Source organism: Dermacentor silvarum, chromosome 2 (genome assembly GCF_013339745.2).
Source record: "Dermacentor silvarum isolate Dsil-2018 chromosome 2, BIME_Dsil_1.4, whole genome shotgun sequence".
NCBI classification, from domain to species: Eukaryota; Metazoa; Arthropoda; class Arachnida; order Ixodida; family Ixodidae; genus Dermacentor; species Dermacentor silvarum.
The window spans coordinates 66,691,830-66,713,609 of NC_051155.1; the positions used below are offsets into that span (position 1 = coordinate 66,691,830).

Consider the following 21,780-nt stretch of genomic DNA (forward strand, 5'->3'; position numbering starts at 1 on the left):
TGCTGCTCCTGTGTACTTCCCTTTTCTTCTTCCGTCGTATTTTGCACTGTTTGAACAAAATGTGAAAGTCCAGAAAGACCGAAGTAGCCTCAACCCAAAGGATGCCATTCTATTCCTTACCTAAATCATTGTGATTAATGCTTTCAGCGCGGTGCAAGCGCGTTCGCGACTTGCTGATTCTTCAAAGGCGAATTGGTAAAACGATGACTGGTAAGGTAGGATAATTTGTCACGTGGCTGAAATATGGCACTGTGTTCATCTATGATTGCACGCATGTTCTCAACGGGCCGCCTAGCAGCAGCGCATTACGCTGTACCATGGAAGAACGAGGAGCTTTCTTTCTCCATTTACTTTATCCATGCTCTGCGCTCACCACCGGTTGTGGCTGCGCTTCGGCTATAGTGTACTAGAATACGGTTGAGTGGGACGAGCGGCTGGGGCGGCGCATGCTTTGCAGTAAGGCGCCCAACGTGGAAAAATACTGGGGCGGCGCTGCGATATAAGTGGCACGGCCGCTGGATAAAAAAAAAAGGTGCGGTCTGCTGGGTCGCGTCGCCGTCAATGGGCGAGCGCGTCTCGGCAAAGTTGACAGTTGCGGCCGCTGTTTTTGGTGAGGGCGCCACTGCTACGGTACACAAGGGAGACGTCGGTTCGTGCTACAATGTGGTTGCCGCAGGAATTATTCGTGTTGGTGTGCTTTTCCGTGCGCAATCTCGTGTGCTTCTTTTGTGTGATCGTGTGTGTGAGCAGCTTGGCTTAGGTTTTCTGTGTTTGACTACGGTTCTTTGGTGTGCGCGTGTGTGGCAGACGGTTTTTATTAGCGGTGTGCTGCCGCGAAGCTGTTGTGTGCCGCTGTGCAACTCGAACGCGAGAAGAGACGCTACTGTGAAGTACCACGAATTCCCCTGCGATCTACAGCGTCGGCAAGCCTGGCTGAAGACATTTCTCGCCAAGGGCTGTCAGGGAAAGGAAGCAAGTGGGATCCAAGCGACAGGTCGCTGGTGTGTTCATTACATTTTACGGAGGATGACTATAAAAACAACACGAACATTAGGCTTTTGCTTCCGACTGCGGTCCCAACTGTGTTTCCCGGGTTTCCGCAGTACATGCAAACAACGAACGTGCAGCCCAGGAAACGCCGGCGAATGAATCCAGCTGATGCCGCAATAGATTGGGGCAGGTGTTTGTGAAAGCTCAGGACAAAGCCCCGAGATAAAAGGTTCCTCGCACCCTGTGAAAGACGAGATCGAAGCGCTCGTTCCAAAGTCTGCCTCAGAATCGTGCACAGAACGTAGCTGTCCTGTAGATCAGGCCAGCCAAACCACATTAGATCTTGCACATGTCTTGGAAGAGTCAAAGAAAGCAGTGAACAGATTGAAAAAGAAAGTTGCTCGTCAAGGAGAACAGCTAAAAAAATTGCAGGCCAACGAGATGAAATGCAGGAACGCCTTTTAGGTTATGAAAGCAACAAAGACGTTTAGGTCTTTATTTATGCATTACAAAAATCGCAAGAAGGAGACAAAGCTGCCATTTTTATCAGCAACCAAGTGGCCAGTTTAGGCAAGAAAAAGCCCGTCTACGATGACGTAATCCTGCGGGAATGCGTTATATGGAAAGCCTGTTCCAACAAAGGTTATGAGCATGTTAGAAGCAGAGTCCTTTTGAAGCCCCCATGTCGTGCTACGCTTCAAAAGTATGTAGGGCATTCGTCCGGCGAAGTCGGTGTGATCTCACTGATAAGGGAGCGGCTGCGTGTGGAGCGCGAAGGGCTATCCGCCGAACATGAAGTGTACTGCTCACTCATTATAAATGAGATGACCATTGCACAGAACGTTATTTATGACAAACAAGTGGACAGGATATTTGGTCTTGTGGACATCAGTCGCGAGGAAGGGTCAAGTGCAGTTCCTGAAGTAGCAAACCGCTTGTTATGCTTCGTCCTACGAGGACAGTCAACAGGCTATGTCATACCGGTGGGTAATTTTTTCACAAGATGCCTCAAGAACGACAATCTTTCTGCAATGACACTGGAAGTCATGAAAGCAGCCGAAGATGTCGGTTTTCGTGTTGTGAGAATCGTAATTCTGATAATAATCTAACAAAAGTTGCTATCTTCAAGCGTGTCTCAGAAGATGGCACCCTTGTTCATGCCGTGCCCCACCCTCTGCGAAAAGGTCACCCACTGTTCTTGTCTTTCGACCTCCATCAGCTCATAAAGAACCTACGCAGGAATTTTCTTGAGCGAGAGATGACGGACGGCGATGGGCTCATTCAGGGTGGTTTCTACTTGAAGAAACTTTTTGAAATTCAGTCGCAGTTGCTGTGAAGCGGGCCAGATTTCTTACCCGTGCACACGTTCAACCCAACAACTTAGAGAAAATGAAAGTGTGCAGGGCGCGACAAATATTTTCTCTCCTAACAATAGCTACGCTTGAATTTCTTCAGGAAAACCCCGAATGTCATCCTGACGCAAGGCAATTCAGAAACAACACTACAACTATCAGTTTCATGAAGATGATCGCGAAATGGTATGCCCTTCATGATATCGGGGCAGTGAAGACAGCGGACAGCATGAGGAACCATTTTATACGACAGACGATGAAAGGATATCCTGACGGGAACTACGTATAGATTTCGTCTGCTACCTTGAAGACCTCTATATGCAAGGCGGCCGGCCAATGCGAATGACGAAAGAGACGTACGAAGCGACACTCCTCACTACACGATCAACAGTGGCACTGATTGAATACCTTCTTGACCATGTCAAGTAGGTGTTCTCTTTTTTGTCGCCTCTGCAGCTTCACGTTTTTTTCATCAATTTGTTATATAGGTTACGTTCTCAATTTCAGTTACCGCTATGTCTTGACACGTGGCCTGAACAGCGACCCCATAGAGTCACTGTTTAGCTGCCTCCGGCAATTTGAGGGCGGCAACGACAGAGTGGATGCCAGGACTGCAGTGTTCACTCTGGAGAAACTGCTCAAGGTACTGCCTAAAAATATTCTGAAGTGCCCTCATGCAACGTTTCATCTAAAATATTTTCCTTCATTTTACAGGTTGGCATTCTTCAAGCAGCTAGGGATGGAAACGCGCCGCTTTCTTTCGAAATGGAGGCACCCGTGCGGTTGTCTGTTTCAGATGCTAACACATGCACCCTAGCAGCTGCTGTTGAGAGTGCTACCACGGAGCTTTCCAGTGAGCTCGCATATCTGACGCTGTGGTCTCAAGCAGAAGCAGATCTTGAGCTAGCGCCAGTAGCTTTTCTTGCTGGATACATTGTGAGAGCATGTGTGAAAAAGGTATGAGGTTGTTTTCGTGTGTGTACGCAAGCAGTGTTTTAAATTTGCCTTATATGACAGTGTTTTGCAACTAATGAAGCCTGTGATAACTTCACGCTGCATCTTTATACTCTTACGACTGCTTTAGCAGAACACTTTTATTGCGATAGCAATTATATGGACACTCAAAAGCAGATTTCTGCCGTCGGCGTCGCCGTAGCCGTCGCCGTCGCCGTGAGGTTCCGTATGACGTCAATGGAGATGAAATCGCCGCCGCTCGCCGAACGCTGTATGTGCGAGTGAAAGGGCGCGAGGGACGCGCGCTTTCACGGGGAGTGAACGCACGGCGGAGAACAAACGCGCGTTCTGCTCTGTGTTCCCTTAAGGGCTGCAGAAGTAGGCGTCTCTTTCCTCCTCTACAATCACCATATATGTAGAGCAAACGTGCCTTCTTCCGACGCACGAAAGGCCGTGGGGGGGAGGAGGAGGGAAGGGAGGCGACGTTTAGCTGCGGCACCAAGTGCCTATTTATATCAGAGGCTCCGGCAACAGTCACCAACGCCGCACGCATTTTGAGCGAACGCGGGCAAAACGCCGACGGCGTCGACAACAGTTCTGCGTGTTGCCGGTGCTGCTGCATGTCCAAGTTTATACAGCTGATAAAGCTGCTATCATTACTCCGTATAGCTCTCTTCAAATTTGCTATCGCAATTGATGCTTCACCTTTCAGGTGAAACTGCGACAACTTTTTAGCACTATCGAGTTCTGGCGTTCATAGGCATTTCATACTGCTTTCCAGGTGCCATGCGAGCCGTGCATTGCCCTGCTGCAGACACCAGAAGCAACAGGACCACTCCACGGTGTCATCAAAAAGATGGACAATGGAGGCTTGACGTACCCACGAATGGAAGTGGTCAGGCTTTGCAAGCTCACCTGCACCTTTGTTCAGTGCGTCATGAAGGCAGACGATGTCAGAAAAAGCAGCAAGTTGTGCCATCTCCTGACGTCAGCCTTGCTTCCACATGTCACTCAATGTGGACAATTCATATGTGAAAGAAACGACCACGCTCACACTGAGGAGATTTTCAAAGCATTCTTAAAAACGTTGCTGAGGCCTCTTATAGCGAATTGGGCTGGGAATGAAAATGCAACTGTAGAGCAAGTTTTGACGCTGTCGCATAAACCTCTGTCAAGGAAGGTTTTCCGCCTGTGAATAAGCTCATCGTTATGTGCAATAAAGTTGCAGTAAATGTGTTGAGGTGTTCGTCGAATCATTTCGCGCTTCTGTCGCCTACCGATACAGTTATAAATGTTCCACACGCTCACGTACATTCATGTTTGGTTTCGAATTCGTGACTTATTAACGTCAGGCACGTAGCGAACACTTTTTTCTTGGGGGAAGGAGGGTGCACGAGAGGGTTAACAAGGTGAGTTTCATGCCAAGCGCGGGGGCGAGTGGAGCTGTTGGGAGAGACATGCCCATCAGAAACAGGGGCAAGATCTAAGATGAGCAGAGCGTAAAAAAAAACACCCTCCTTAGTGCTTCATCTTGATGAAACACGTAAATCCACTCCCGATTATTCGTAATAGAGCACTTCAATTTATTTCAGGTGAGTCGAGCGGGCAGCCCTCATGGAGAGCATTGAGATCCACTCTACAAAAGATTGGCACTCCTAGGACACACTTTTCGCATATGTGAAGCAATCGGCACTTCTAATAACGACTTCAATATTCAACCTGTAATGTGCAACTATAAAACGCGTTACTTACGGCCTCATTAGAGTCACTGTCGCGCGTACCAACGCGGCTGTGGAAGCGCTTCTCCGTGAACGGCTGTACCCGAGCAGTGGCGCCAGAGCGGGCGCGAGGAGAACTAGGCCCGAGACGCCGTTTCGGCGCGACGCAATGGGCCGCACGTTTTTTTTTTTTTTTTTTGTCCAGCGGCCGTGGAAGTGGATTGGACCGCATCAATATCGCGCCTTTGGAAGCTGCTGGCGATACTGTTCGGCAGGGTCATTCGTACTACTTCGCGCGCTGGTATTTGCATTCAGACCGCTCAAATGCTGTTGATAATTGCATATGACATGTATTTATGCCTTAAGAATCAATTTATTTAATTCTCTTCTTTATTTTATTTTTTAATGCCGTTTGGTTATCTTTTTCGGTCTCGGGCCGGGTTCGGGCCGTTTTCGAGCCGGGCTCGGGCCCGGTTCGGGCCGGACTCGCGCCTAAGGTAATGGGGTGGCGGGCCGGGCCGGGAGGGTAACGTAGAATAATTCTGGGCCCGGGCCGGGCCCGGGTCTCACCATAAAACTTTCGGTAGGGCTCGGGCGGTTATCCCAACGTAATAACGGGCCCGGGCTGGGCCCGGGCTGAAAAAAATCAGCCCGTGCAGTGCTCTACTTGAAAGCACTACAATAGGTAGTGGCTGCCTTTGAAGGCGTCCGACATATTAGGCTATTGCTCGGTACCGCAGTGCCGGACGCGTACGCAACGAATCCCGGTGTCAGCCTTCACACATACGCCGGCCAAGAAGCTGCGTGTAGCTTGGATTGCGAAACTTAGAACCGGCAAGCAGCTATCGGCTACAATTCGGGTGCGTAGCAAGCAGTTCCGCGAGGAAGATTTCTGCTACGGCTTTGGGGCTGGGATGTTCGATGAGTAGCAGAAAGCGCGCACTGAGAAGCCCGCCTGCGCGCGCTGCCCGGTTAATGTCATGAAGATTTGGTCTATGAACTTGTTTATGCTAGATACTGGCATGTTCACTGACACCAATGTGAAACTCAGTTTTAGGATCAGTATAAAAATTGCGCAATATTAACCTGGAGGTGAGCAGAAATTTTCGTTGGCCAAATGCGAAATAATACAGGCAGCCCATGCGAATTGCATCTCCTTGAGAAGCAGCGAGGCAACTTGTACTTCAATATCTTTATCTGGTGACCGCTTTCTCACCGACTAAAAATTTTACAAATTATCGCTCGGCGTGAGAAGGGCCTGCATGTATCCTAAGTTTCTCGAATGTTATCGATGGTTCTGTCCGTTGCCTGTTGTCACACAACCTTGTGCAATCTGATTTTATGTGCGAAGCGAATGGTGTAGTACTTTCTGTTTTTCTGGGCACATGCACTCACCCAATAAAGAGTTAGTTTTGGGATTCACAGTATTGGTACTGTGTTTTTCGCTGTCACTACAACGTGACATTATAACCAAAATCACAAGAAGCTGCCGATGTCTTGCGACGTTTTTCGGTTATTATAGTCACAACCTGCTGCAAGCTTCTGTGAGTCTGGACAGATACCTTATTGTAACGTGAAAAACGAGAACAAGCGTTTGACGATCTCTGAAGCAGGCATTTATTGGAATTTAGGATTTTTCCCCTGGCCGTAGAGTGTACACGGTACACAGGAAACGTCCAGCCTCTGAGAGCAGCTGGTATGCCTGTTCCCTTGACAAAGGAACAGCGTAGTAGCCGGGACAATTATTCAGCAGACGGCTCCCTACGTCACACTCTTGACTATCCAGACCAAGGGCCAGACGAGGAGGCGCTCGTGTAGCGAGAGGAGTAGGGAGAGGAGCCACCAATGATGCGGTACTGCGGGCCAGCGGGGAGAGGGTTGGCATTGTAGACCGCGTCGGCACTGGCTCCAGGGGCGGTTCCGGGCTCGTTGGTGTCAATCTTTGCGCGGAATCCGCCAGCATCAGCGATGTACTTCACCTGGCGGAAGATGCCGTTGGCGTCCGAGTAGCCGTACATGCCCGTCTTGGTGTTGGAGGCGTCACCCTGTTCTTTCTGGTAGGACTTGGTGCCGTACTGGTCTACGTTGTCGTAGCCGAAACTGTACGGTTGCGGTGGCTGCGTTCAGAAATTGCGAATGAGTGAGATATATATATGCTTTTGCACAAAGGTGACATGAAGATCAATAGCATTTATATCTAACGTGTCATTTCTGCACCGAGCCACTTCAAACTGCTTTTTCAAGATTGAAGATACTCCTTCTAGCTGGATATCTTGTGGAAAAACAGATGTCTTCCTCCGCAATGTAATTAATTTTAACCCTGCCTGTGTAATTATGTATCGCTAAAAATTATCACCAACTACTACATGTTGAAAGTAAAAACTATATATATATATATATATATATATATATATATATATATATATATATATAGAGAGAGAGAGAGAGAGAGCTTGCAGTTTGATTACAATAATTCAAAAGAAATATGATTCTAATGCGAAAGAGCAGGCAACAAATATCGGGGGACACAGGCGTGACGACTTTCGCTCTTGTATGTGTTCGGTTAAGTAGATTACGATAAAACATATCAAGCTTCTAAATATTTATTACCACATTAAAGAATGGCTAGCGCCAGTGGCTGATCATAGCCGGGAATCTTGAACACTCTATTTAACTTCACCTCATCACACCAGTGTACCTAAATGAGCAGCGCTTTCAAAAATTATATTTGAAACGAACGACTCAACAAGTTTTCGTTTGTAACGTCAGAAGCGTACTTCCTTTATTAGGGTACGCATTTACGACACAAAGCGTTGCACTATAGCAGTGTTTTGGTCCTGACAAATGTTGTAACGCAGCAATAAGTGCTGACTAAGTGCCGCAAATGCGTTAGCTATTAGAAGGAAGTACGTTCTCTTCCTCACATGAAACTGTAACTGATGCAGAGTGATCTCTATTTGAACAAACTTTTGAACCATGTTCAGATTTTATTTGTTTCAAACTTAAGCCCAAGCGTTCACACGTGCTTAGTAACAATAATAAGAGGGAGTAGAACTCGGAAGGTCATGGAATACACTTCTGCCACCGCTGCTTGTTCACGTATTCCATAAGCTGATATTTACATCTTTTTTCACTTCCCTTAGGATGGGACGACGCCTGCCATATTACTCAAATGCGCATATTAATTGCTCATAAGGAATTGTTATTGTTTTCGTGACGAGAGCGCGCATGAGTTTGAACGCGCTATTCTTAGTAAAATTTTATCTTCGGTGCTTGTCTTCTCAATTGTGTTGCAGGAGAGCCGTTGAAAATATCTATTTCTTTAATTTTCAACTAGACTTCAAGTTGTCGTCCTGACATATTGAAGAAAACTCATGGATACAAAGTTCCACTACATGACTAATGACCAGCTTCATCTCGTCTCCGTTTTTAATACACAATTGCCAGTCGAAGTCACACAATTTTATGTCATTAAGTCAAGACTAGACTTTAGACGCAACTAGGGCACATCACTTCCCGATCAGTATCGTTATATAGATCATCAAGCGATTTACCCTTCGCGTAGAATCTGCATCTATACTCAAGGTATTCTAGTTCTAGTAAGCTAACAGCGAATAAGCAACTATGCATTCATTAAAAATTCATTCGTAAGTTATATGTGTCTGGCGGTACTTACGTAATACTGTTCTTGCCGTGCGAATGTGCCGGCGTAGGCAGGGCCACCAAAGGCGCCACCAAGTCCGCCACCAAATCCGCCACCAACTCCTCCAAATCCAAACTGACCGCCACCGAGAGTCCTCGAGACCATGGAAAGTGCGAGCACCTGTGAACAAAGCACGCAGTATCCCACATGATGTTACTGTGCTGGTCTTTGAACCATGCATTCTCACAAGTCCCTCTTACAATACACTCCACATTGCCTTCAACATTTTTTTTCGTAATTCACTTGGATGTGATTACGCAAAATACTTATTCAGAGTATGAAGTACGGTGCATGTGTAATTGTAAAGAAGTGGTTTACTCATATTGTTGTCATCCATGTTCGAGAAATTGGACACTCAATTGATGTAGACCTCTGTGTCGTCCCGTACGACCGAAAGCAACCTTAAGCTGTGTTTCGAAATCGCTGTGATTGCGAGAAAATGCCGGACGCGGTGGCAACATGGCAATGTACTACACGTAGTTCCATCTGCATATCTGCGTTTAAGCAAGGAAATGCAGTTTTTACCATAGGAAACATTAGGGGATGATGGAGAGAGTTCGTTCCTTAACATACATGGAGACGCAGCTTCTGGCATCTAACCACGGTGTATCAATTTGAAAAAATTGTTCTTCGAGTTCATAACATAACAGTAGACAAAAATTCAGTCACTTTAGCATACGCCAAGGAGGGTGAAGGCGAAAGTCTGCACGCTCAAGCAACATTCATTAAAATACTTGACATTCGATTTATATATTTATTTATTTATTTATTTATTTATTTATTTATTTATTTATTTATTTATTAGTTACCTGCATCGCTCCGTAGGGCATTACAGCAAGGAGGTTACAGACTTAACTAAATACATGAACAACTAATTACAAAGCGTGGAAGAAAGCATCATTTTCCGTTATGTATACAATGCGCCTTGGCAAACTGTTCCAATCTCGAACAGTTCTAACGAAAAAAGAATAACGATTCTCATTCTCATTCGAATGCGTTGTTGCTTCTTATTACTTGTTTTTTTTCTGACTAAAGTTCGCGGGCTCGAGTGCCTTAACTGACTCTACTTTAAATAACTGTGCCTAAATAACCTCGCCCTATTAAAACCAAAGGTCGCTGGTGTGAATCCCACCAAAGGTCGTGAGTTCGAGTACCTTAAATAACTGTAAATTACCTGTGCCTTAATTCGCTTTAACGCCAATGATCGTGGGTTCGACTTCCACATATGCTCGAAGAACAAGTACGCAGTTGCTACCAGAGCAGAAGCCGCACCCCCTCCCTCCCGCGCTGCCTTCCCGCTTTCCTCATTTCGCCTGCGAGATTCCAGTTCCCCTTGCGCCCAGTCGCAAGATACGCGTTTGGTGCCCCAGCTAAACTTCGCCTCCCCTCCCTCGCTCCCTCCCTCCCTCCCATCCCCCCACAGCCTTTAGCACGACGGCAGATGTCGCGTTTGCTCTCCGCCGTGCCTTCGCTCACCGTGAAAGCGCGCGTCCCCTCGTGCCCTTTCACTACGGCATACCTCACGCAGCGACGATTTTAACGCCCCTGGACTTTATACGGAACCACACGGTGACGGCGACGACGGCATAAATCCGCTTGGAGTGTCTGTATAATTGCTATCGCAAGAAAAAACCGCCTTGAAGAGCGATTATACGTCATGGTTGTGTTCGGGTCTCAGGAGGCTGTAACAGACGGAACGACGCAGTCAAGACCTTCGGTACAACGTAATAGGGTTGCCTTAGCCTTAGCATGAGACCCAACGCGAGGTATTTGGTAAGTTCAAGAGCGCGGCGCAAAGACTTTCTTTAAAAGAATTTATCTGAGTGTAACGATAACGCAACGGAAAGCAGTACAAGACCTGCAAATGAACATAAAGGCAATACAAGCCAAGCAAATGCACATAATTATCAAGATAACCCACTGCTGTTCGACATAGCTGGTGCGATTGCGCCACTAAGTCAAGCCATTGCGAGACAACAGACTCTTCATGAGTTTCGACTTGCTGTTGTCTGGTTGGGAGTCCTATTGGCGATTGTCGTCAGTTAACATTCGTTGGTTAAAACGATGATACATCGCTCTGTTTGTCATGTAGTGCGCGCAGCACCGTCGACACTTCGGTTTGCAGTGGACATTGCGTTTATTCAGCGTATGACACGTGACGTCGGCACTCCAGCAGATGCAGGTCGCCTCAAAACTATCACCTGCTACAGAGCCGTCCTAAGCAGATGCAAGGTATAGCACCATTTGTACGTATCTACAAGCAAACATACGCAGCATTATAGCAGCATGATGCCTCGGAAATGTGGCGGTGCCGGCCTGTTATCAACCCTATTTGCGGCGGACAAATGGCTTGCCATTCGTCCGCCGCACGATGGCGGACACTTGTTGTGTATGTGTTTGTGCTATCTTTATGTACATATAGGATGCCCTGTTTCGGAATAAACAGTTGTGAGTGTAGCGCTCGTCTTACCTTTCCTCTCGCCTCTCACTGTTATGTTTTATTTCGAGTTCTTGCGCTACAAAGTAGCATGTTAAGTAAACAACACTCCCAAGAAGAAGTTATTCTCTTGACACTGGAGCCTCACATTTCGAGGTGTTTTTTTTGTGTGTGAAGCCTACAGCGCCTATAATCTAGAAAGAAATCTCCAGCACAACCGCTAGCCTGGCAATACCTTGCGGGCGTGACACAAACATAAGGCAAATGCAGAATTTAGTTGGTAATCAAACAAACAAACAGTGAAAGACAATGAGAAGGCTTTTCTGAAGCGGATGGCCCTTATTTCGATAGGAGCCACCATGTTCCCTCTATGTTGCCAAGGCTGCCCTTGCCTGCGTTAGCCTAGAAGGTCAAAAGAAGCGTAGACACGCAAGAACCCATACGCCATTCTCGCGTGGCCAATTAGCGGTGTGGATCAAACAGCGCTAAGCTTAAGTGCTATCGCCATTTCTATACGCTGTACGAAAGTATCTTCTATATGCGTCAATCGCTATTGTAATTGTGGCATGGCTGTATTTAAGCGGTGGATAGCCGGCACTGTCTTATCTGCCGAAGTAAATTTCCATATGTTTCACGGGGAGTACACGCACTCTTCTAGCCAAATATGTGGTTGGCCTGTGTCCTAAAAATATATTTCTCGTTTTCTGTGCCGAAGAAAAGGTAGCGCGAATATTGGTGGATTGTCATCAGGAGCAGACTGTGGTGAAAGATGCCGCCTCATTCCCACAAGACTAAAATAAAAGTTACAGGCCTGCGCTTGAAACACAGCAGTCACAGAGTAAGCCGGAGGAGCGGCTCCATAGTGTAAGATCGCGTGTAAGATCAATGGGCTATAATCGCGTGTAATCGCATGAGTTCTGGGACGCCAAGACACCAGTATTGGGGGTGAGCTCCTCCAATGGAAAAGCTGGCGCCGCAGTCGGCGTGACGTGATTTGAAGGATCACGTGGTCACAGCGGCCGCGTCGGCTGCTTCTACAGCGCCGAAGCGAGCTGAAAACGAACGTTTAAAGTCTCACCTACGCTCCGGTTCTCATTAAGTGGGGAGGTTTTCCCGCGTTGAGTTTGTGCTTGACAACACTTCAAAGCATTATAACGGAGTGGCTGCCTTTGAAGGCGTCCAATATGGTAGGCTATACTGCTCAGGGCCGCAGTACGGCCGGACGTATGCAACGAGCCCGCGGTGTCAGCCTTCACGCGTACCCGCAGGACAAGACGCTGGGCGGAGCTTAGATCGAAAAACTTAGAACCGGGAAGCAGCTATCGGCTACAACTGGGGTGAGCAGCAAGCACTTCCGCGAGGGAGGTTTCTGCTACGGCGTCTAGGCTGTGATGTTCGGTGAGTAGCAGAAAGCGTGCACTGAGAAGCTGGCCCACGCGCGCTGCCCGGTTAATGTCATGAAGGTTTGGTCTATGAACTTGTTTATGCTAGATACTGGCAAGTTCCCCAGAATGGAAAGGAAACGGTAAGAAGCACGTTATAAAGGCATGAAACATAGTCATGTTTGTGTAGCACCAAACAACGAATGTACTGCGTTAAGTAAAAGAAGCAGTGGGAAATTCCTCGCTGAGAAGCCCGATGAACGTATATACAGTGCAACGCAACTTGAGAAATAATGATATTGTCACGAGTTCTCATAACAGAGGGCAGAAACAGCGCGAATGACCACGGGCACTGTCGGTGGAGAAGGAAGACGACGTTCGGCTGGTTGCTTTTGTGCCGGGCTTGCAACACGTCAACCGTTACGATTTATCTGCCCTGCAGATTTAAATAAGCGCTTCTCGGCGTAACAATATTAAAATGTCCAAGAATTTAGAAAAAAAAACGATTGAATCGACGTCGCGGCACCTCACAGGTCGCTGTATAGCCGTTGTAATTAAAACGAAATTATTTTTGATCAGCTCTGATAGCGTCCACGCAATAATAGTTGCTGTGTGCTACCATATGCTCATATGCTGCGGCCTGAAGCTCCCGGCATAGTGTGGAGACACGCTTAGAGCGAAATCGAAACATTGTGCGAGGAGATGCATGCACACTCACAGTCAGTCGCTGCGAACCCGTGCGATCGTTGCATTGATGCTTCATTCTGTTATGCTGCATTTGGCTGTAGACTTAGGCGACGGCGTGATTCTTGATTGGGGGACGGGGGGGGGGGGCAGACCCGTTCCATCGCGGCGAGGGGGGAAGGGACAGTGCTGGTGGGGCATTGGGGGGGGGGGGGTGCCCCTTTTGCATCCCCTGCCGACGCCCATGATAGTCGAGCCCATTATCCGAACATATTTCACATAACTTGCTCTCAGCGATTGCCTACCTTTCACTCAAGAAGCTGGTACGGGGGGCTCCTTCGCGGCGACCGCGCGCAGTCGGAGCTAGGTTACTGTACGTATTCGGTGAGGAGACAGCGTCGGTAAACGATCCTGTGATTTCTGTTTCCCCAAGAGTATTATTTGAGGAGCGCGCCGCGTTACCCCTCATACTACGCAAGCGAGGGGCTTCCTATACATGGCGACCCCGTAAATCCTCGCCTCCAATAGGGCTTTTTTTCAGCAGCTGCTAGAAAGCGCTGGCGTGGCGCAGTGGTAGAGTAGCTGACTCCCGCGCGGAACGTGCGTGTGCGATCCCGACGAGAACTTGATATGTTTTCGCTCATTCCTGACGATTGCTGCGACGGAAACTGGCGGCGGACATCCCCAACCGAAACAGCTATTGGATTGAGTCCGTAATAACTTACGTTGTAAAAAATGTAATGAAAATAATAAACTTATTCGGCAAAAGCTTCGCTGCCACACACAGTTTCCGACCTCAGTGCAAGTGTACTGGGTGTCTTCTGCACGTTCCGATCGTTGAAATATATGTGCCGCAGCTTGCATGTTATAAGAGAGCGACCGGCTGGCAACCTATGTCCGATTTTTTTCCGCATTAGCGCTATGATCTCCAGGCCATAATTGTGAGCATGTACTTGAATCGGTAGGTACACGGCTGTGCATATACTGGCAGCTTCCTAAAAAAGATCACTTGAAGAATTCCATGCTGGTGTACCCACTTTCACCGTAGTCGTAGCTACTGATTTTGAGTAGTGCTCTTACCTGAGCGAGGACAACGGCTGCAGAAGACATGGTGACTGGGAGTATGCGTAAACCTTTCCGACACTAAGACGTGCACGGAGAGATATGCAGACGCTTGCTTCCCAGACGTGCTACTACGTCTACTTTATCGTTCGCACAGCGTACACGTCAGTGTGTAAGGCACTGACAGTTGTGACTGACGCACAGTGCCACTGCCCAGCGTTTTATACTGCCATTTGTCCGTCGCAAGATGGCGGTCGCTTACGTGTGGCCTCCTTGACACTCGAGCCTCACGTTTCCTGTTGTTGTTTTGTTGCTGCTGCTGTCTTCACGGGCGCAGCGGCTTTCACCACGGCGTTACGTCTCGCTTCGTTCTGACACGGAGTCGAAAAAAAAAACCTAATGGTTATTGCGCGTAGCAAGACCCACACAGACGCAAAAGAAGAACAAGGTCAACCGCATTCGCAGCGTTGTTGACAATTTATAATATAATCTTCTGTTATCTGAAGAGGTATAGCACACATAATATAGAAGTTGGAAGCGAGAGGAAAATTAAATATATGATATGTGAGAGATTTCCGTACATCAGATAAGGAGCTTTCGTTTATTTTTGAAAGTGAGATACTAGTGTTCTATTGTAAAAAAATGTCAACAACCACATGCAATTCGTAGTCACGATATCTGTAATGACAGTGGAGCCACATCCTCAATGTAACCACCGTGCGAAATTCCAACTGCGGAATGCGCTGACCTGTAAAATCCATGGCAGCGTTTCGGTATGTCTTTTGCGTTCATCCCAAATGGCATATAGATATTCAGTTGGCATAAAGACATTGAGTCTTATTGAGAACGTTATTTTCAATTGTTGTCTGCGTATGTACTATAGCTCATGTTCTGCCATAACAACGCGCAGAACGTTTACGAGCGCTTCTGAATAATAATAATAAGTACATCTCTCTTGTCCACGAAGTGAACTTATATGAGCTTACGCATGACAAAATAGATCTGGTGTAGTAGACTGCGTTGTCAATACATAAGAGGTGAAGGCATAATATTAGAAAGAGCAAAAATTGTGATGATAACACTTACGAAAAATATACAAACAGTGCTTCACACCCTAGGAAGGTCACATTCGTACGTAAACGTCGCTTGCAAAAGGAGCCTTTTTCAATTTGACGTAACGCCAAAGGAATGTAGTGTACTAATATACGTAGCTTCTATTCGTCACATATTTCAAAGGTACATGCAAGCAAGATAGCGTGCAGAAATCCCTTAAATTGCAATTTGAGCGACGCACACCATTTATTTATGATACGTTTGTTTCTAAAGATATTTAATTTAAGACCGCCTACCGTAAAAAAGGCATTAAAGAGCAGTAGAATTTAGTACTTATTTTATCGCAATGTATAATACGTTTACACTCGTGGTAACACGTATTCTTGCTTTTCCTTGTGTTCTATTTTTGGCAAGGGGTGTGTTACATTCATTTTTAGTTATGTTGTTGAAAATATAACCAATCGAAAAAAGTTCTGTAATACCTGCTTCATACTTCTTCACTGTCAGTGTGCTTTGCACCATAGTGTGCCAGGCAATATACAATACTTTTCGCTATTCTGTAAATAATTTTAGGAAAACTTGTTTTCCAACTTGAGGAGCAGCATCCACATACTTGAATGTCCTAACGGGTTACACTTTCACCTAGAAGTATAACACATTACAGCTGGTCCTCCAGTCAGAATGTCATCGAACTCATTAAACTCCAGACGCTAATTCCCTTATGCTGGAGCAGACGATGCTATTCATAATACGCGCATGTGGTGTAATTAGTGTAGTAGTACTGATTGGCATTTGACATTGTCTGATTCTTTCGCGGCCAGAAATGTTTTTGGAGAGAGAGAGAAAACATTTATTTTTCATGAGGTGTTGCGACTTCCTCGTAGGGTGCAGCATCCTCATAACGCCAAACAAAATTCAATGAAGTGATATTTGGTTAAAACGTGGGCATTATAATGTTCCTAGAAAAGATGTTTACTCTTGAAAGCGATCTGCGAAGCGGACAGAGTGCTTATAGCTTCGTGCGCGCTGTTTTCACGCCGCTTAGTTCGCTTTGAAGCTAGAGGCAGCACGAAGGTCCATGCGCTCGCTGCTGCAGCGCGCTTTCTCACTCCAGTGTTTTGAGAGCAAGGGTGCGTGGTGATCGCATAAGATGCGTTTATGTTTGCTAGCGCGCACGTGAAACCATGCCGATTTATTTCGTCCGTAGTCGAATGTTTACAAGTTTACACGGCCGACAGAACGGCAATCCTTACTTCGTATAGGAAGAAGGACGCTGTGAGCGTCGAAGTGAGCGGGCGCACTCACATCGGCTCCGTCATCTAATGACCACCACAGCGACCAAAATCATCGGACCACCACGGAATTTGACACAGAGGCATCGGAAGACGCCAGAAACTCGGTGATACCAAGATTTTGGCAAGGTAATTCCTGGTTGTCCCAAAATTTATATCTTTCACCCGGCCACGCTGAACCGCCACGCCAGCACTGCCGGTTGGAGGGGAACAAGGGGCCCCGGGAGCCCGTACGCGGTCTAACCGCTACGAGGTGAAGAGGAAATCATCGGAGAAAGGCCCGGCCCAGCCAGTGACCGAAAAATTACTGGGTGAGATTACCCAGTAATCTCACCCACTCTTTTCGATATCGCCATGATTGGCCTGGCCAGAAAACTCCAAGACATTCAGGGTATCAGACATGCTTTTTACGCGGATGACATCACGATATGGACAACCAAGGGCTCCTTGGCCGACAAGAATGAATAGCTCCAAACAGCAGCCACTACAATAGAGCAATATACCCGCCAAAGAGGACTCCAGTGCTCACCCGACAAATGTGAAAGCATAAGCATATGGAGAAGGAAAGGAAACCGAGCTGTACCCACGGACCCAAACCAACGCATAGAAGTCAAAATCGATGGCTGCAACATTGCCCAGAAAACGATAGTACGGATTCTGGGGATCTGGCTCCAATCCAATCACAGATGTCAACATACCCTCGCCCTCCTCAAAAAAAAAAAACTGCCCAACAAATCGCCCGAATGATAGTGCGAGTCAGAAGGAGAAGAAGGGGCATGAAGGAGGGAGACACACTCCGCCTAGTAAGGAGCCTATAGGAGTCGTCTGGGTAACATACAGCCTGCCCCACTACAACCTAACTAAAGCAGAAAAAGGAAAAAGCAGATGTAATCATAAAAACGGCGTACAAAACTGCGCTACGCCTACCAAAGAACACTGCAAATGAGAAACTTCTGGCCTTAGGACTTCATAACACCTTTGAAGTACTAGCCGAAGCTCAACTCATCTCGAAGAAAAACCGGCTCCTCCAAACACCGGAGAAAGTCGCCATCACACTCACTATCCAAGCGGGAAGGAAATCAATGAAATCGCGGACAATCCTAACAGATTCGCAAACAGCATGCATGAATTTCTAAAGAGGAAGGGTTGGTACGAACACAAACCGAATTCTCTCAAAACTCAAAGAAGAATGCCAAAGAGAATTTAGACAAACGATTACATGGGTGCCGGGCATGGAGTAAGATAAACAGGAGCGCCGACTCCGCCGCCGCGCAACGCATTCGCTCGGGACAAATCGTGCAACGCAAATTATACATCGCGTAGCGCCATCTGTCGAGGCGCGTGGAAAACACTCAACAGGCTGCTTCCATGTGCGCATGCGCTGAGGGGCGGAGACCGGCGGCGACGGCGGCGCAGAACGGGAAGTCTGGCACCCGCAGAGCGTGTCGTCTGCTACAAACGGGGACCCTGGGCCGTCTCAATTTGACAGCAATCAAACGCAAAAAATATATGCGCACAAATAATAAAAGCGCCAATAAACACGCGGTAGCATTTTTATGCACGCATACGAAACATTTTTAGATGTCTTTAGAGGAAACAGTCGATAAATGATGCTGTACAAAACGACACAACAGAAGTACTTGCTTTTCACTCCTCTACGTCTGCGCGGAAGCGAAGGTGCCAAATTTTCGTCTTCCTCGCTTTGCTTACCATGTCTGCGGTATGTTCATTCATGCCTGACGGAACACGCTATCTTGATACTTGTGCGTGAAGAGACTGAGCAATAGGACAGTGTCTTGTTCCCGGCTGTAAATCTGGTTATGGCAAAGGACGCGAAAGTTTTCGCTCTTCGCTTCGCCATCTGATCTTCAACTACTGCACCAGTGGCATCAAAAAATTCCTGAAAGTAAGCCAGCGCAAAGCAATGGACAAAATATGTGCGCGACACTTCGAGAAGCAGCTTATTTTTGATAGTTACTTCAGCAAAGACAAACGCGATGTCCTACTAGATTTAAAGAAAGTGCCTCGACTTCGAAGCGGAGCAGTTCCTTCAATTTTTTTAGGAAAGCCTGGCGTAGCTCAATGATGCTGAATGCCAGGAGGAACCAGAAGACGCCAATGCGAAAGAACGGGAGGAGCTCAATTTAAATTTCTCTACAACTACACACAGTGCAGGTGCCTTTTCTTGTCCAGAGACATGCCGTAATTTAGAGAGAAAAAAATGGGAAGAAAGACAAGGAGGTTACCAAGTGTAAATACCGGCTGGCTACTCTGTAAATTCTCAGCCTTGCCTTCGAGATGATTCCCCCAGTTATGCAAACATATAATCAGAGCTTCTCTTGCGAATTAATAAGCAGAAAACACTGGCAGGAATTCCCAATTATTATGTGTAGTGAGAATGTGGCGATTCTGCTCGCAAGAGAACCGGGCGACACGAAAAGCACCGCGAGGAACAAAGAAGTAAGCGAAGCATCTTAGCACTTGATGCGTGCTCAGATAAAAAGAGTGATAAACGTCAGCTTTGCATTAAAGGCTTCTTTTCACTGTCGTCTGTCATTGCTTGAGACCACCCGAACTGCCATTATATCGCCTTACCATTTGCTATAGTTTTTCTTTCCGTCTTTGTTTATTTTCTGTTCCTCTGTCTTGTAAACTTCCATGTAGGCCACCTGCCAAATGCCCTGCATTTGGCCTGTATAAAACCAATTAAATTAAGTGATACATGAGTTGTTTCTCCTGCTAACGTCAGTCCGTGAACTGCAAGAGCTATGCGCGCTACAGGCGTCAGGGCGTGCGCGGAGCAGCTGACAAGCAGGTGCCGCGAGAGAGTCCCCGCGCCTTTGCTCCTTCGGTTTGTTGGGCCCGCCTCTCGCTGCAGAGTTTTTCTTAATTCGTAGTGCCGTCTGGCGAACACGCAGTGAAGCAGGAGCCGGCGTTTCAAAATATCTCCCTTCAATACGAGCAGAGTCGGCTCTCCTGACTGGCATGGAGCTTCTCAATATAACACCTAGAGGGTAAACTGGCGCCACCGTCTATGCGAGTTTCCTAAAGGGCGCCGTGCCCTCATGGGAATGACGGGATATGTGTCTGCGAGGCTTTTGTTGGCTGGTGTTGTACGAGGCTTCTTCTAAAACGTGGCTTTGGCTACACAAATAAGCCGTTCCTAAAATAAAATCTACATAAAAGACTTTCATTCACCCATATTACATCTCTCAATAAAGTTTACTCACCTACAATGCACCATCAAGCGAAGACAAGCAAGAACAGACTACAAGTTGTTCCAAAGCGAGCGAGAATCTTGTCGTCTGCCCTCCAACTTTAGCGGCCAGCTGATACTTTTTACGTTTCATAGAATTGTGCACCCAATAGTATGTCCTCAAAATTAAACAAAACATGTTTTTGTGTAATAATAAAGCTAAAGCAGTTTTTTACGTGCTGTTTTAGCAGGAAATTAATAATTGTGACAGACTAGCCAGGCGCGTCTTCAAGGCGTTCTGGCTCTCCAAGAACGATGCCAATGCGAATCCAGAATACACCGGCATTCCTATGCATACCACAGCGCAGCAGCGCCACATTTCCCTCTAGGTTTTATAGTGCGAAACTCTATGCTCCGTGGTACCGGGACACGAAGGGATCACAGGGAATCTACATGCGGATGGAGGAGCCCGAGGAAATGCTCACTACCAGGCCCTCAAGACACCCGCTGTAGAGGACCTAATGCCCATCGATCCCGATTACTCGACTATATTAAACTACTATAGAGGGAATCATATATTCTACCCACCACCCCACAGAAAAATAAAGACTGAAGAGGCCACCGATCTACTTAGGCTACAGACAGGCACCTTCGGCAGCTTACATAAACTACACAAGATACACCCCTCAGCCTTTAGAGACATATGCCCATGGCGCAGGTCAACACCAACACTGTACCACATAACATGGGAGTGTACATCGCACAACATAGAACCTCACATACAAAATCCAAATAGAGGTCAGTGGGAGGTACTGCTGGCCATCTCAGACCTAGAGGACCAGATCCTCCTGGTCAGAAGAGCTAAGTGGCTTGCAGAAGCCAGCGGAGCCCTGAAATATGGGCCCCGACCATAGATAAGCCTAGCATGAGGCAAGCTGAATAATTTATTTTGCACTAAAGTTTATTCACTCACTCACTCACTTCGTATATCTGTCTATTAATTTGTTATCACACTTGATGCTTCTCCTTTTTGCGGAAACTGTGACTTTTACTGCGAATGCAATTATATGGACACTAAAGGCGGATTTCTACCGTCGTCGTCGCCATCTCCGTGAGCCTCCGTATGACCTCCAACGCCGATAAAATCGTCGCCGCACACCGTATGCTGAATGTGCAAGTGAAAGCACACGAGGGACGTCCGCTTTCACGGGTAGCGACCACATGGCGGAGAACAAACGGGCGTTCTGATCCGTGCTGCCTGAAGGGCTGCAGAATTAAGCGTCTCTTTTCTCCTCTACAATCACTATATAGAGCAAACGCGACTTCCTCCGTCGCGCGAAAGGCCTTGGGAGGATGGGAGGGAGGGATGGGAGGCAACGTTTAACTGCGGCACCAAATGTGTATCTATATAAAAATGTTGCGAGGCTAGAAGGTCGGAAAGACTTCCGACGCTGCTCGACGAGTGTCGCGTTCTGATCTCTGAAAACCTCCGAGCCGCCCCGTTCACTCCGAGCCGCCCCAGAGGCACCGGTGAAGGCCTGTACACGCTCGAGCCGCCCATCGCCGCAAGCCGCACCGCATGCTGGCGGTTCAGTGGCGGCGGGCGCTTGGAGCAACCGGGCAGAAAATTCGATTCACGCTGGGACCGGCGCGAGCGGTGCTAGGGTGCCTCGATGCCCAGCGCCGCCGTCCAGGGTGGAGACAACCCCGCTGGCGCCGCCATATTGAGTCACACGAGCTGAGACTCAGCTACGCTTGCGTTCATAGTGTTACTCGCGGCGCACTTCCAAGTGCTTTGCCTTGATGAGGATTTTTTTATCGGTATCGCATCTGCACATCTTTATAACCAATAGCCATTAACTCGTCGAAGGTCCAAGATGTAAATGTATGGCGCCGGGAACATGCCCCAAGTTGCCTAATTCAATTTACATTTAACATGCCGTGTGTATGTTTTTAA

General features: G+C 47.4%; 1 protein-coding gene across 1 annotated transcript in view; it reads right to left on the reverse strand.

The window, feature by feature from the left end:
• The window catches only part of LOC119440110 (cuticle protein 10.9), a 31,140-nt gene extending 16,723 nt beyond the window's left edge, over positions 1–14,417 (reverse strand). The window contains exons 1-2 of the mRNA XM_049662758.1: positions 14,301–14,417; positions 8,691–8,837 (exon numbers count right to left, since the gene is read on the reverse strand). Of these exons, the coding sequence (XP_049518715.1) occupies positions 8,691–8,837; positions 14,301–14,330 (177 nt within the window). The 5' untranslated portion in view covers positions 14,331–14,417. The remainder of the gene's footprint in view (positions 1–8,690; positions 8,838–14,300) is intronic.
• Positions 14,418–21,780: the final 7,363 nt, after the last annotated feature.